General features: G+C 35.3%; 1 protein-coding gene across 1 annotated transcript; it reads left to right on the top strand.

The window, feature by feature from the left end:
• The first annotated feature begins 10,387 nt into the window (after window positions 1-10,387).
• On the top strand, window positions 10,388-10,942 carry LOC131162892 (uncharacterized). Its single transcript, XM_058119499.1, has 2 exons — window positions 10,388-10,509; window positions 10,627-10,942. The coding sequence occupies exons 1-2, from the start codon at window positions 10,388-10,390 to the stop codon at window positions 10,940-10,942; spliced, it is 438 nt and encodes a 145-aa protein (XP_057975482.1).
• The last annotated feature ends 3,565 nt before the right edge of the window (window positions 10,943-14,507 follow it).

The raw sequence follows: 14,507 nt of genomic DNA, 5'->3' as shown, positions 1-14,507 counted from the left end.
TTACTTCATTTCATGTGTTATGTATAATGTAATTGATATGCTGTAATCTAGTGTTTTAAATTTGGTATTTGAAAAAAGTGAATTATTGATTGGATTTTAATTTAAAATGAATTTTTGTTTGGATTGACATTGTTAGTATGGAGTTTGTATTTAATTTACATTATGCTTTGTTATTTTATCCAATTGTCTAAATGGTGGTTTGGATGCTGACATGTAGAATAGAACAGAGACTGATGAATTTAGTTGTGGAAATATATTTTTTGTGTTTTTAAAATATTTATAACAAAATCAGCTAAATTTTCAATTTATATAAAAAATGAACGATACAGAGATTTTTTTTTACAGAAATACAAACTTGTTTTTTTAATTTTATAAATATGCATATGAATGTTATACAACATCTTTTAATTATAAAAAATAAGAACTGTTTTTCATAATTTAAAAAATCTTTTATTCCTCAACTTTTTAATGCAAATCTTGAAAAATTGACCCAACATTTTACAATTTTATAACTGAACGGGATTCTAAGGTTAATTTTTTTGTTTTGTGAAAATATAAAACAAATAGAAACAAAGTATCATTCAAAGATTTTTCTCCAATGCCACAACCATTTATTTCTCGGGAAAAATAATAACTTGATTTTTGACTAAAATTTAAGTATGGTCAGTTAGACGGTCTCAAATTAGCGATGATAACATTCAATTCAAGAATATATTATGTATTTTTTCTCGTGATAATACTAATGAAAATAAGTCAAGTACTACATTTTTTTGTTGCATAGGTAAAGAAGTCATTGGGTGACGTGAAATACTTGATACACATTCTTATTTAAGCAATAAATCAATTGGTCCAGAATCAAATAGCGAATACTTGTAAATATATATAAAGCTAGCTTGATAGTTTAGCATTTGTTTGCTAAAATTCTTTAAAAAAGAAAAATGGATGTTCATGTTGTATGGTTATTTCTCGATTGCTTTGTGTTAAAAATTACGTTCTTGTCTTTTTTCAGTAGGCTTATGTGATAGAAATCGATGAAAAAGCATGCAAATCATTTTTCATATTTATTGATGTATTTAGTAGAATTTTATGATCCTCAATCCAATTCTATGATCTGATCTTGCAAACCAACCTAGCAATCCTATGTAGGATCTTGATTTTAACAACCTTACTCATGTCCTCACAATATGAATTCGAAGAAGTTCATTACTTGCTTATAACAATATGAATCATAATATATTATAGTTGATTAGCTTAGCATGAATGAAAAGAGGTGTTATGTCATGCACTTATACAATTTTGTTTTTCGTAGGTTTTTACCATTTCCCGAGGTCGATCTAAATGGCAGGAAGCTTGAGCAGTATTCCAATGACGGTATTGTTGTATATGGGGAGGGGACGGAAATTATCATCAGAGTAGAGGGTGTTAATTATAGTACTACGCCAGTTCGACCAATTCGGATTGGTCATACGTGTAAATTAAATAAATTGTACTCGAAGATATATTAATATTTGCATATTGATCCAGATTAATATGCATTGCGGGTGACTGCAAGATATCCTATGCAAGGGTATAGTGATATAGTCTTCTATGAGACTTTAACCCACACTTACTTTTATTATGTGTACGTTACGATCTGCATATGTTAATCAATTTTTTATGTATCATGTAGGTTGACATACTACATGAGGCAGATCATATCTCTCCAGATCCCACAATCAATAGGTTAATGAGTGCTGCATTGGACCTTGTCCATGAGGATGGCCTACGGATCCCTACACCTCGCCTTGATGTACTCGCACTAGGAGGTCGACTAGCTCCAATACGAGGAGGTCGAGCAGGTCCAGTAGGAGGATGACATGCTTCCTCCAGTTGTCCATTGAGTCCCACCTCCTTGCCACCAGTTGTACAGGTGGAGTACGTGTTCGGCCTATCAGCACCGTATCCATTTTCGTGCGGAGCTGATATTGCGAGACCGTCCAGTAGACCGGCTAACGCCCCTTCTGACTCTACTGCCACCCCCTTGATGTCATTTTTATTGGACGATATTTTTGGTGGGGTGGAGGTCGATGCACCCACTATGCCACCTCGTTCTCGTTCAGATACATCATATGAGCGTGTGCTTAGCATGGCTGATGATTACGCAATACCTCTTGACGGAGATGATCCACAGACAGGACAACGATGGGATAGGACACCTGATGCAGATGACCAACAAGGAGAGGGCAGATGCAGATGGCAGCTAGCCTGACCCTGGAGATGATCTTGCTGCGGCAATGAGTAGTATAGCATTATGTTTATTTCATTTGTATAACATTGATTATTTTCATTTCATTTGTATAACATCGTTGTATTATTTATGTATAATTGCGAATGTTTATTCATTTTTCCCAACATGTATATGTGAATGAAAGTTATGCATGACAGTTTAGAATGAAACACAATGTTATCACCTATCTTACAAGTAATTCTACTTTTAAATGTCAAGCATAGAATTTATAATGAAATATCACTTCGCATGTTCTAAAATTGAGAAACATAACTTTGAAAAATATATCAAACCACATGACTTGAAAATTGTTGAGTTAGTAAATAACTTTAAAAATGGAGCAAATTAAAATGCAATAATCAAGAGCTTGTGAAAATATAGCTAAATTATTTTTATATTTTAATTAAAATATGAGACGTGTCAAAATAAAAATGCTTCTAAATAATCCTCATACCGTTGAGGTAGTGAATTAATAAAAGAAAAGAGATAAAGAAAAAGCAACATTTAAAATTTTTCTACGTTAGAGAGCATTTGTTGAACTTTTCCATTTCATGATGGGAGTAATTGAATTAACAATGTCAACAATTGAATTGGGACCAACTGATTGTAAATAAGTTGATTGAATATAGTGGGTGAAAATTTAAAATCAAAATAATAGCATGAGTTTCCATGTACACTCATACGCATTTTCACAATGCTCTTTCAACATAGCTGTAATTTTTTTTCAATTTGAAAAAACAAAAAGAAAAATTTTCTTCAAAAGAGTGACACTAAAATTTAAGGTCGACATTTACAATTTTTAAAAATATTATAATAAAATTTTTATTTTTAGTAATATGAGATATGGTTTCTAAATTTATTATTCAAACGGATCTTCCTATAAGGATGAAAAAGTGAAGTATTATATGTGCGTGTATATATTTCAAGACATCCAAACGGAATTTTAAAAAATCAAAAACCTAAAGTGGAGTCTGTTGTGCACATATTCTTGAATTTGGTTGAAGCGTGACAAATCTCGCAGGATTAAGTTGCGAGATTTAAATGACTAGGGCTATAAGGTTTTGACGCATGGCAAATATCGTAGGACCAAACTGCGAGATTTAAATAACCAGGACTATCAGGTTTTGACGCATGGCAAATCTCGCAGCACCAAGCTGCGAGATTACATAAGCATTAAATTGGGAAATTTTTTCCCAAACAAAGTATTATTTTATATATTATTATAAAATAATAATAAAACGAGAAAAAACTCAAAATTTGATGCCTGTTTGTTGGTAAAATAAGGTTTTGTTTTTAATGTTTTAAAATATATATTGTAAAGACCCGAAAAATAATAACAATTAAATAATAGAGAGAAAGGAAAATGTTGACTCTACGAGTCCAATCTTGTTTTGATAATGACAAATCACTTGATATTTGATCTGTGCATTGAGTTTGTGAACATGACTTACACTAAGTGTAGTAATCGGGAAAAATATATATATATATATATAATAATAATAATAATAAAATAATAATAAAATAAAATAAATTAATTAAATTAACAAGTAAAATGAATAGTATGATAAGGAACAAATATATATATATATATATAAATATTAAAGCATGTATATATATATATATATATGTGTGTGTGTGTGTGTGTATATATATATATATATAAAGTATAAAAGCTTCTTCAAGAAGCTACACTTTAATAAATGTTTACTATTATATATATAATAACACAAGCTTCTTTAAGAAGCTTTGAGTTCATTCTCTCTCTCTCTCTCTTCTCCCTCTCTCCTATGACTCTCTCTCTCTTCGATTTCGGGCTAGTTTTACGCCGGATCGACAAACCGAAGCCACCACGACGCTCCTGGCGAAGTTCTCTATAAGTCTGCCGGAGTGGATCGTCAGGGAAACGAAGTTGGATTTCATCCCAAATCCAAGGTAAGGCTTTATATTCAATATTTGGATTTTTGGCAGTTGAAGAAAGTGATATACGCGTAAAAATACTGAACTTTAATACTGGAAATTTTCAGTTTCAAGGTGTTGATTGGGAACGTTGGGAATCATCCCTAAGTTGAGGTAAGACTTTTTAAGTCGAATTTGACTTAGTGGTAGTTATAGAAAATGTTATACGTACAAAAATACTAAACTTTAATTCTGCGAGTTTTCATTTTCAGGGTGTTGAGTTGAGAACCTTGTGGGTACCGGGAAGATTTTCTTAGGGGCTTTTCAGGAATCAGGTAAGGGGATAAACTAAGTTAGTTTTGTTTTGAGAAAATGTATGTATATATATATAGCATCTGGTTTCAGGAAAAATAAATATATTTATATATATGATTTATATTTGGAAAATACTGTTTAAATGATGATATGTTGAATACGTAGAAAATTTGTTTAGTTTGGCATGAGTATAAAAATGTTGTGAAATACTGTTTTTTTTTTGAATGGGGACGATATGGATTTCTATGATGGAAAACCGGCGTACGTGCCGAGATATTTTTATATGTATATGTGATTTGCCGGCGTATGGGCCGTGCTATGTGGATGAGATTTGCCGGCGTATGGGCCATGCTATGTGGATGAGATTTGCCGGCGTACGGGCCGTGCTATGTGGTTTGCCAGTGTACGGGCTGTGCTATGTGATTTGCCGGCGTACGGGCCGTGCTATGTTAAAATGTGTAATACCGGCGTACGAGCCGATGATTTTTATGATACACGTATATATGTGAAATGATATGATTGATGTGAAAATAAATGATATGAGATATTTATGTATCACGGTTTTAGTATATGTATATAATATCATAACCTGGTTGGCTTGGTCTAGGCTAGCACTTGCACAGTACCGTTGCTATGTGTCCATGGTCCTCGTGATCATGATATCTGTGTTAACGCCGTTGTACGGAGTGGTGTGAGATTGGATGGTCGATGTGGTTATTTTCAAGAAGTGTGCTGTTATCGCCCCTGGTGTACGGACCAGTCTGGGTAGACCCATCGGACCTACAGACTACTGTTTGACTTGGCAGTGGTCGGCCAACCATTGTCAGGTCCCGCCTTGGGGCCACACAACCCAGTCATGTGGGGGTAATACATGACAACAGCCAACTAACCTATCAGGATTGTTTTATGTTATTATTAGTGTATGAGATGAGATATGTTTATGAAAATGCAGTATATTCTGCTATGTGTTGATATGCATATGTTTTCCTATATTTGATAAACAGTATTGAATATGTTATGTATGGTATATGTAGAACACAGAATACTCATGTTGCCACACACTGGTATTAGTTTATTTCCCTTACTGAGAAGTGTCTCACTCCTAAATCTTATACATTTTTCAAGAGCCCCTGATAGGAGAGCGGGAAAAGCCCCGCTGATCTAGATCAGTTGTTTGCCCTTTTTGGAAGGGTAAGTTTTTGGTAGGGACAATTAGGTTTTGTGGGGGATTGTCCCTAGATTTCATTTTTGAGATGTATATACTGTGAGATAGTAATTGTAGTGACTCTGGTATGTGTTATGCACATTATGATGAGATGTATATGATTTTATACTTTCTGCTGCGTAGGCTTCTGCTGTATGTTTTGTTATATCCCTGGTGCCCACGGGCCCAGGTGGATTGTGACCTGCTGAGCTGGGATGTATGATGTGATGATAATTTATTTATATATAAAAAAAAAATATGTGAAAAAGGAGCAGGTCATTACACTAAGCATGCATGAAAAGTTAACAAATCTTGGCAAGATCCATGGAACTCAAAGAGTATGAGAATCAAGATGTAAGCGGCAAAGTTTAAGAATATCTTGGGAAAGGGTATTTAGAACTCATGTACTTACATTTTCGTATGATTTAATTTGAGACTCATTATAACTTAAAATGGTTTTAGGATTCATGCATTTCATGTACATCATTAGGAAACTCTCATGGACATTGAAATGTTTTTAAAATCATGAAAAATATGTTTTATGAAAGACCCAAGAAAAGGAGCCAAGCAAATTTTTAATTAGAAATGAAAATTTGAGAAAATGGGGACTTCGGTCGCCTGAACTCAAACCTCAGTAGCCTGAAGAATTTCTTCGGTAGCCTGAAGATTAAGTTCAGTCGCCTGAAGAATTAAATGGGAAAGTCAGAACCTGGCAGAGGTACCTCGGTCGCCTGACCTTGGAACCTCAGGGGCTTGAAGTTGACACTTCAGGAGCCTGAAGTCAAGTTCGGTTGCCTGAACTCGCGGGAAAGCCTAAAAATTAGTTCTTTATTAAAAAAAACACGTGAGCTATCTTATTGATCCAACGGTTGAGATTAATTCTAAGGGTAATATACTATATATTATGAATATCTAAACCCTAGAACGAAGCTAAGACACACAATAAGAAAAATATACATCTTATTGCAAGACTTGAACCTTAGAGCTGATTTTTTTGCACTCCTTCCATCTTTATTGGGCAAATCTCTTCGGAAAATCAAAGGGGTTTCATTATCTCTTTCAACTATACCTCAATTGTCTAGTGAGGTTTGATCTTTCAAGTTTTTATTTCTTAAGAACCTCTCATCACTTCTTGTGTTTTCTTGAGTATCTTTTAGAAAGAGTTTTGAATCTTGAGTGTGCATACACATATAAAAGTTGATTTTTGTAAAAATCAGTTTGTGAGAAAGTCTTGTTAGCTTGGTTCATTGATTGTTGGATTCAAAAAGTATATAAACATATATATATTTTGTTCATAGGACCTTTTTTATTGAAAAACCAAGTTTGGTGGAAAGATTGAATTTTGAAAGAAACTTTGTGAGCTTATTGTGTTTGTATTCAAGACAAAGTTTTGTTTTTACTAGTTAACTTCAAATATACTTATGCATCTTTACAAAGTGAATCAAGAACCCTAGTTGACTCCAAAGTATTTCAAATATATTTTTCACTTGGGAGTTTTGATTAAACAGGGATTTGTGTGCTCAAGCATATCATACATAAAACGAGTTTATCGTTTTCATACATTCACGAGCTTCAAGTTATATCATAAGTTAATGTGCTAGGGAATTGAATTGTACTCACAAGCTTTTGTTAGAAGCATTGTTTTGAGTGTTATTTTCAGATTTTATTGTAAAAACAGTTCGGGTTGTGAACCGGGTGTGAGGAGGAAGCTGTACCTCTTATGAGCAGTGGATAAGGAGGGAGCTGTACCTCTTGTAAGCAGCGGTTTGTAAGGGAAGCTTCATCCCACTTTAAGGAGCAGGGTTTTTAGTGAATCCTTGAGTGGTTGCTCAAGGCGAGGACGTAGGCCAAGTCGGCTGAACCTCGTAAAATCGCGTTTGTCTTCGCTCTTCCCTCTACTCTTTATTTCCGTGTTGTATTTAAATTGAGTATATTGCATGCATAGATAAGATTGTCACACACATACATAATTGAACAACAAGAAGCAGTTGGTAAATTTATAAGAAGTTTGTAAAAGAAAATTAAGTGGCTTAATTTTTTTTAATATCCAATTCACTCCCCTCTTGGGATTACACCTTAATCAACAGAAAATTTGAAAGGGACAAAGCAGGATTCGTCGAAGAACGCCTTGGTTTTGTCGACGAACTCCCTTATATGGTTCGTGGACAAATCTCAGTGTCTCGTCAAAGAAGAGATACCGAGAGGGGGGAAATTCAGACCCTTCGATTTGTCGATGAGCTCATCACCTTCGTTGACGAACTAAGCCATGTGGCCATCTTTCTATATAAGCACAAAAATCACATTTTCAGTGAGGAAATCACTTCTCTCTCTACTTTCTCTCTCTACCTACGATTTCTCTCACTTCACTCTAAGTTTCCAACTCCATTTTTCCCCGGTTCAATGATCAGAAGTTACCACAATGATCATAGGGAGATTCTCTATAACTTAATCGAAGCAAAATTTTGGTTTAAGAAGTTTAGGTACCATTTCAAAATCAGGGTAAGTAGGTTATTTTAGGGTTTTTATAGTTATTAGACTTTTCTGAACTTAGATTTTGTATAAGATAGAAATATACTGGTGTTTGAGTTGATTAAACTAGGGTGTTGTAATTTCAGGGTTTAGGTTTCCAAACACCATAGGCATGGGTTGAAGATCCTAGCAGGTGTTTCCTTAGAAACTCAGGTAATATTAATAAATAATTAGTAGTTTAGAATTTTATGGATAAAAGAAATATGTGAGCCTGGGATAAAGGCGAGTATAGCTATTATTCTGAGATTTGGTTGATTAAATTAAGAAATGTATATCATTTCAAGATTTTGTGTTTGGTACACTATGGGCGTGAGGATAGAGCTGAAGTTAGGTCTCCCAATTAGTCAGGTAAGTGAAATATGCTATACTAGTAATTTTAGGAATTTTATTAGTAAAATATATGTATTTTGGGATATGAACTCTGAATGAAATTATGTGTTTTCAGGGAAAATTTTATAGATTATAAATTACTTTTATTATCAGGAAAATATAGATTACAGTATATGGATTTCTTATTCATTTAATTGTGTGACATGCGTTAATAGTAAATCAACACAGAGTTTATACAGCTTTCAGAATATCATGATTTGTAGTAAACATACAGAAATATATTTTTCAGCATTTACAGAATACCATGATATACAGATTTTAGAACCATAACATTAAGATATTTCAATTATTCAGATTAGTTATTTCAACGTTATGGTTATTACAGTTGAAACAAAATCATGGTAAAATAGTAAGATATATAGAATAGTATTATACAGTATCAGACCCTAATGGATCAGATAAGTTTTCAGAGCACGGTACCGTAGCTATTTTAGATAAGAGTGCAACCACATATCTCAGATAGTGTGTGGATTTATCAACAGTCGATCATGCCTTGGGAGGTATTGCACACTCCCTGGTAGTTCAGGTTGAGGCAGCCAATCTGATTAGGGAGATTTCAGTTGACTTATCCTAGTAGGCCAACCAGTGTTAAGCCTCACCTACGGGCCGCACAACCCTGTCATGAAGGGTTAAATCATGACATACAACCATCTAGGTAAGTTTTCACAGTTATGTATATTTATATAGATTTTCAGAAAAATAGTAGACATATTTATAATTACTAGAAGTATGTTTAAATAGAAAGTTCAAAAACAGCTGTGTTTTAAGCCACCTAGGTGTGAGTTATACTATATATTATTTTACATGCTATCTCAGTTTCAATTGTTTAACAGTATATTATTCATGTAAACTCAGCTGCCACACACTGGTAATAGCATATTTCGTCTTACTGAGCGTTGTCTCATCCCAAAAATTTAACATTTTTCAAGTGATCCAATTAGATAAGCTGATTAGGCTCAGAGATAGAAAGGATATTTATACTGCCCTGACATGAGGGTAAGTATTTTGGGGAGTGTGTTTATTAGATAATTTTTGGAAAGATGTATATGTATATATGGTTTGGGAAAATACTGGATTCTGGTATTGTAATTATGGTTTTATGATTTTATGTTTTCTGCTGCATAGGTATGTTATAGTAGAATTTTTATCAGGGGTATTAGAGTAATATGATTTTATAGTATAAAAAAAATGGCATTAATTTTCAGGTCGTTACAATTTGAATCAGAGCCTAGGTTGCTAAGTTTTGTAGACTCTAGAGTATAGCGAAAAACAATACTAGAATATAGGAATGAAATTTTGAGAAGGATAGAAATTGAGATAGAATAGAATTTCAGTGAGTTGATGTTGGGGAATTAAGAAGAGAATTTAGGGTTATGTTCTGCAGTTTGGAAGTGGGAACTTCAGGGTGGTTTCTTTGATTTTCCTAGGGTGACGATTTTAGGAAAATTATAGTAAACTATCGTTGGTTTCTTTTTCTATATGGTAGGATTAGACCTTAAAATAGTAATAGGTGGTGTGGGGATATCTTAGTTATATTAATGTAAAAATGGCATTATGAGATTCAGATTCTCAGGATAATTTGGTAATATTGTAGGATGGACTCTGGAGGTAGTAGTGCTCATGCTAGCGGCGATGATGGTGCAAGGCCATCTAGCATGGGCGGCGGAGATTCAGATGCTGTTTTGTGCAGCGTGGCTCAGCGAGTTATAGCTGAGATTGCATGGAGCTCCAAGGAGCAAGAAGGCCTGTCTGCAACCTAAGGGTGTATGATAGAGAAGTTTACCAAGATGAATCCTCCAGCGTTTTCAGAAGGAGCAAATCCTGCAGTTGCTGAGAAATGGGAGCAAGAGATCGAGAAAGTACTAATGGTGCTCCAATGCACCGATAAGCAGAGGGTCCTCTATGCCACGTATAAGTTGACGGGCGAGGCTGAGAGATGGTAGGCAGCTACGAAATTATTGGAGGAGCAGAGACCCATACCAATGGTTATGACCTGGAGCCGATTCAGGGAGATATTTTTCTGCAGATATTTTCCTGCTACCGTTAGTGAGGCTAAGGTAGTAGAATTTCTGAATTTGACCCAGGGAAATCTCACGGTTCAGCAATATACGACAAAGTTCATCGAGCTGTCACGCTTCACTCCCTACGTCATTCTAGATGAGGTTAAAAAGGCAAGGATTTTTGAAAGGGGCTTTAGACAAGAGATATATAAACAGGTGGCAGTTCTAAAGATGCAGGACTTCTCTGAACTAGTTGACAGAGCCATAGTAGCAGAGGAGAGTGAACAGAGAGATGTGGGAGCATCGGGCCAGAGGAAGAGGTCTACTCCTCTGAGTTTCTAGGCTGGTTCCAGCCAAAACTCATGGAGAGGAGACCGGTACAGTGGAGGACAGAGGTAGATGATGGGACACGGTGGTTCTCAGGGTGGGCAGACTTATCCCATCTGCCCTAGATGTGGCCGGAGACATTTGGGTGAATACCGGATGGGTGAGAACGTCTGTTATCAGTGTGGGAGAATCGGCCATGTGACACGATCATGTTAAGGACCGCCGATCCACGCACCAGTTCACAAACCTTTCAGGAGAGGTTATCAGGCGCCTCAAGGAGGCCAGTAGAGGAACACAACTTCGGCGAGGGTTTATGCATTGACGCTGAGAGATGCTGAGGCTGCCAGAGACATTGTTACAGGTATTTTTATTGTTTTACCTTATAAAGTTGTTGTTTTATTTTATTCAGGTACCACCCATTCCTTTGTGTCATCAGTTATGTTAAATTATCTAGAGTTGAGGCACAACTGTTAGATGTTGAATTGTCCGTAGCCACGCCGACTGGATCAGTAGTGAGGTGTAGGAAGGTACTTAAAAACTATCCAGTGGGAATTCAGGAGAAAGTATTACCAGCTAATCTCATGGTGTTAGACATGTAGGGGTTTGATGTGATATTGGGTATGGACTAGCTGGTAGCTAATTATGCTAGCATTGATTGCCATCAAAATGAAGTAATTTTCAGACCCCCAGGTGAGCAGGAATTTAGGTTCGTGGGATCACGAGTGCGCACCTTGCCACAGTTAATGTCGGCTATTCAGGTGAGGAGGCTGCTTCAGGGTGGTTACCAGGGGTATGTTACTTATGTAAAGGAGATGCCAAAGGAAGAATTGAAATAGGCTAATATTCCAGTAGTCAGGGAATTTCTAGATATTTTTCTAGAAAAGTTACCTGATTTACCACTAGACTGAGAGATTAAATTTGCTATGGATTTACTACCAGGGTTAGCACCAATATCTAAAACACCCTACAGGATGGCTCTAGTTGAATTAAAAGAATTGAAAGACCAGTTGTAGGAGTTGTTGGATAAAGGGTTTATTAGGCCTAGCGTGTCGCCTTGGGGAGCTCCACTCCCATTTTTTAAGAAGAAAAATGGGACTATGAGGATGTGCATTGATTATAGAGAGATAAATAAAGTGACAATTAAGAATAAATATCCTCTTTCTAAAATTGATGATTTATTTGATCAGCTCTAGGGGAGGCAGGTCACTTTTCTCGGGCATGTGATCTCTGCAGACGACATATCAGTAGATCCGAGTAAAATAGAAGTAGTGTTAAGTTGGGTAAGACTGGGGAAAGTTCAGGAGGTTAGGAGTTTACTAGGTTTGGCAGGATACTACAGATGTTTTGTGGATGGTTTTTCTAGATTATCAGGTCCAATAACATGACTCACAAGGAAAAATGTGAGATTTGAATAGACCAACTGTAATGACCTGCCTATTTTTCCATATATATTTTTTTCCTTTTTCACATAATAACATACATAATAATCCTGCTAAGCTGTCATAGTCGTGATCAACCTAGACCCATAGGTACCAAGGATATATCTGTCACTCAACTCTAATACCTAAGCAGCGGAAAACATAAAATTACATACATGCCATAAAACACCAGAAACCATACCAGAGTTCTAATAAATCCGTCATATACATATACATACATCCCAAAAGACCAAAAACTCTCCTAGGGTCATAACCCAAAAATCCATTTGACCCTAGTTCATCCCCTTACCCTACAAACAGGGTAGCTTAATTCACTTCTACTGTTGCGGGGTTCTATCTGCCCTCCTACCTAGATTTCCTAAAATATTTGTAATGCTGGCGTTAGACACCTGTTAGTAAGGGAGATAAACTAATATCAGTGTGTGGTAACATGAGTATTTTTCATGATATACATATAAACAGTACATAATTTATAACTGGTATAAACAGTTGTATCATATCTGAATCAAAACATGATTCATCATAACATAGCTTAACATACTAAATTTTTGTACTACAAAATCATCTTATATAACCATATCATACTTGAATTATTACCCAGGATAGATAGTTAGTTAGCTATTGTCATGTCTTACCCCCCACATGATAAGGTTGTGTGGCCCGAAGGCGAGACCTAACAATGGCTGGCCAACCATGCTAAGTTAAACATAGATGTGTAAGTGCGATGGGCCTATTCCACCTGTGCTGGACTACTAGGGGAACTATGATACTACCATAAAGTCACATCGACTGCCATCTCCCACACTCTACATAAGATGTGTGGTAGCACTAACATATTCATAATCGTGAACATATAGCTACGGTACCGTGTTTCATAAAACTGAACTAAGTTATTCGGGTTCTGATAACATATAATACATTCCATAATAAAGCATAATTGTTTCGTATTTTAAAATAATATTTGACATGAACATATTTTATGATTTATTGCATATCATACATAATCACGACATCAACGTCGACATAATTCATAATGTAAAATCACGGCATTTACACCGACATAATTCATAACATAAAAATCACGGCATTTACGCCGACATAGTTCATAACATAAAATTCACGGCATTTACATCGACATAATTCATAACATAAAAATCACGGCATTTACGCCGGTATAGTTCATAACGTAAAATTCACGACATTTATGTTGGCATAATTCATAACATAATAAACATAATTTCTTGCACTTTTCAACATAATTTTAAAACCATAGTTCCTGTTCTATTTTTAAGGTTTGCCTGAAAACTACTATAACTTGCTTATCTTAGAGAAATCATAATATTTCAAAATAACATAATTTTCATGGAAATATCATACTCATGCCACACAAATGTACATAGCCTTATAAACTCATAATTTATTCTGAAATCATATTTCCATATTAAACGTGTTAAATTTATTTCCCTATTCAACAATAGTATTCCCAAACATAATTCTATATCATACATATTTTCCTAAAAATAAATGTTGTTTAATGCATAATAATTTCATGAAAAATACTAACTTAATTTATCCTCTTACCTGACTTACTTAGAAGCCTCCAAAATATTTCAAACTTACACTCATGTGTTCCCCAGCTCAACACCCTGAAATTGCATTTTTCCCAACAAAACTTTAGTATTATACTATTTAAAACATTTTCCTTAGTTCAAAAACACCAAATAACTTATAAAGTCTAAAATAATCAACTTACCCAGATTTTGGGATGGTTCCCAAACTTCCCAAATCGAATTTCTATTTCGACTAGGTTGTAGAGAATCTCCCCAGGATCACCGTGGTGGCTTCTGATCGTCGAACTGGGGAGAATCAGAGCCAGAAACGTAGAGAAAAGGCAAAGAATCCGAAACCTAGAGAGAGAAAGGAAAGGGAGATTGAAATTTCATCAAAAATTGTCGTTTTGCATATTTATAGGTGACTTGCCACGTGGCCTCATTGACGAGCCACGTCACCTCATCGACGAGTCCAGAAGGGAGTTCGTCGACGAACACTTATTCCTCATCGACGAGTTTCAGATCCTGAAATCAGCCCTCTCAGTAATGTCTCGTCGATGAGACACACGTCCCTGTCGACGAGTCTAAAAG

This window comes from Malania oleifera, chromosome 8 (assembly GCF_029873635.1).
Source record: "Malania oleifera isolate guangnan ecotype guangnan chromosome 8, ASM2987363v1, whole genome shotgun sequence".
NCBI lineage: Eukaryota > Viridiplantae > Streptophyta > Magnoliopsida > Santalales > Ximeniaceae > Malania > Malania oleifera.
Note: the sequence above shows the minus strand (reverse complement) of the source record. Positions and strands in the feature narration are given on the sequence as shown.

Coding starts and splice junctions, on each gene's coding strand:
- LOC131162892 (XM_058119499.1), top strand. CDS start 10,388: ATGAATCCTCCAGCGTTTTCAGAAGGAGCAAATCCTGCAGTTGCTGAG. Junction 10,510..10,626: donor CAGAGGGTCCTCTATGCCAC/GTATAAGTTGAC, acceptor ATTTTTCTGCAG/ATATTTTCCTGCTACCGTTA.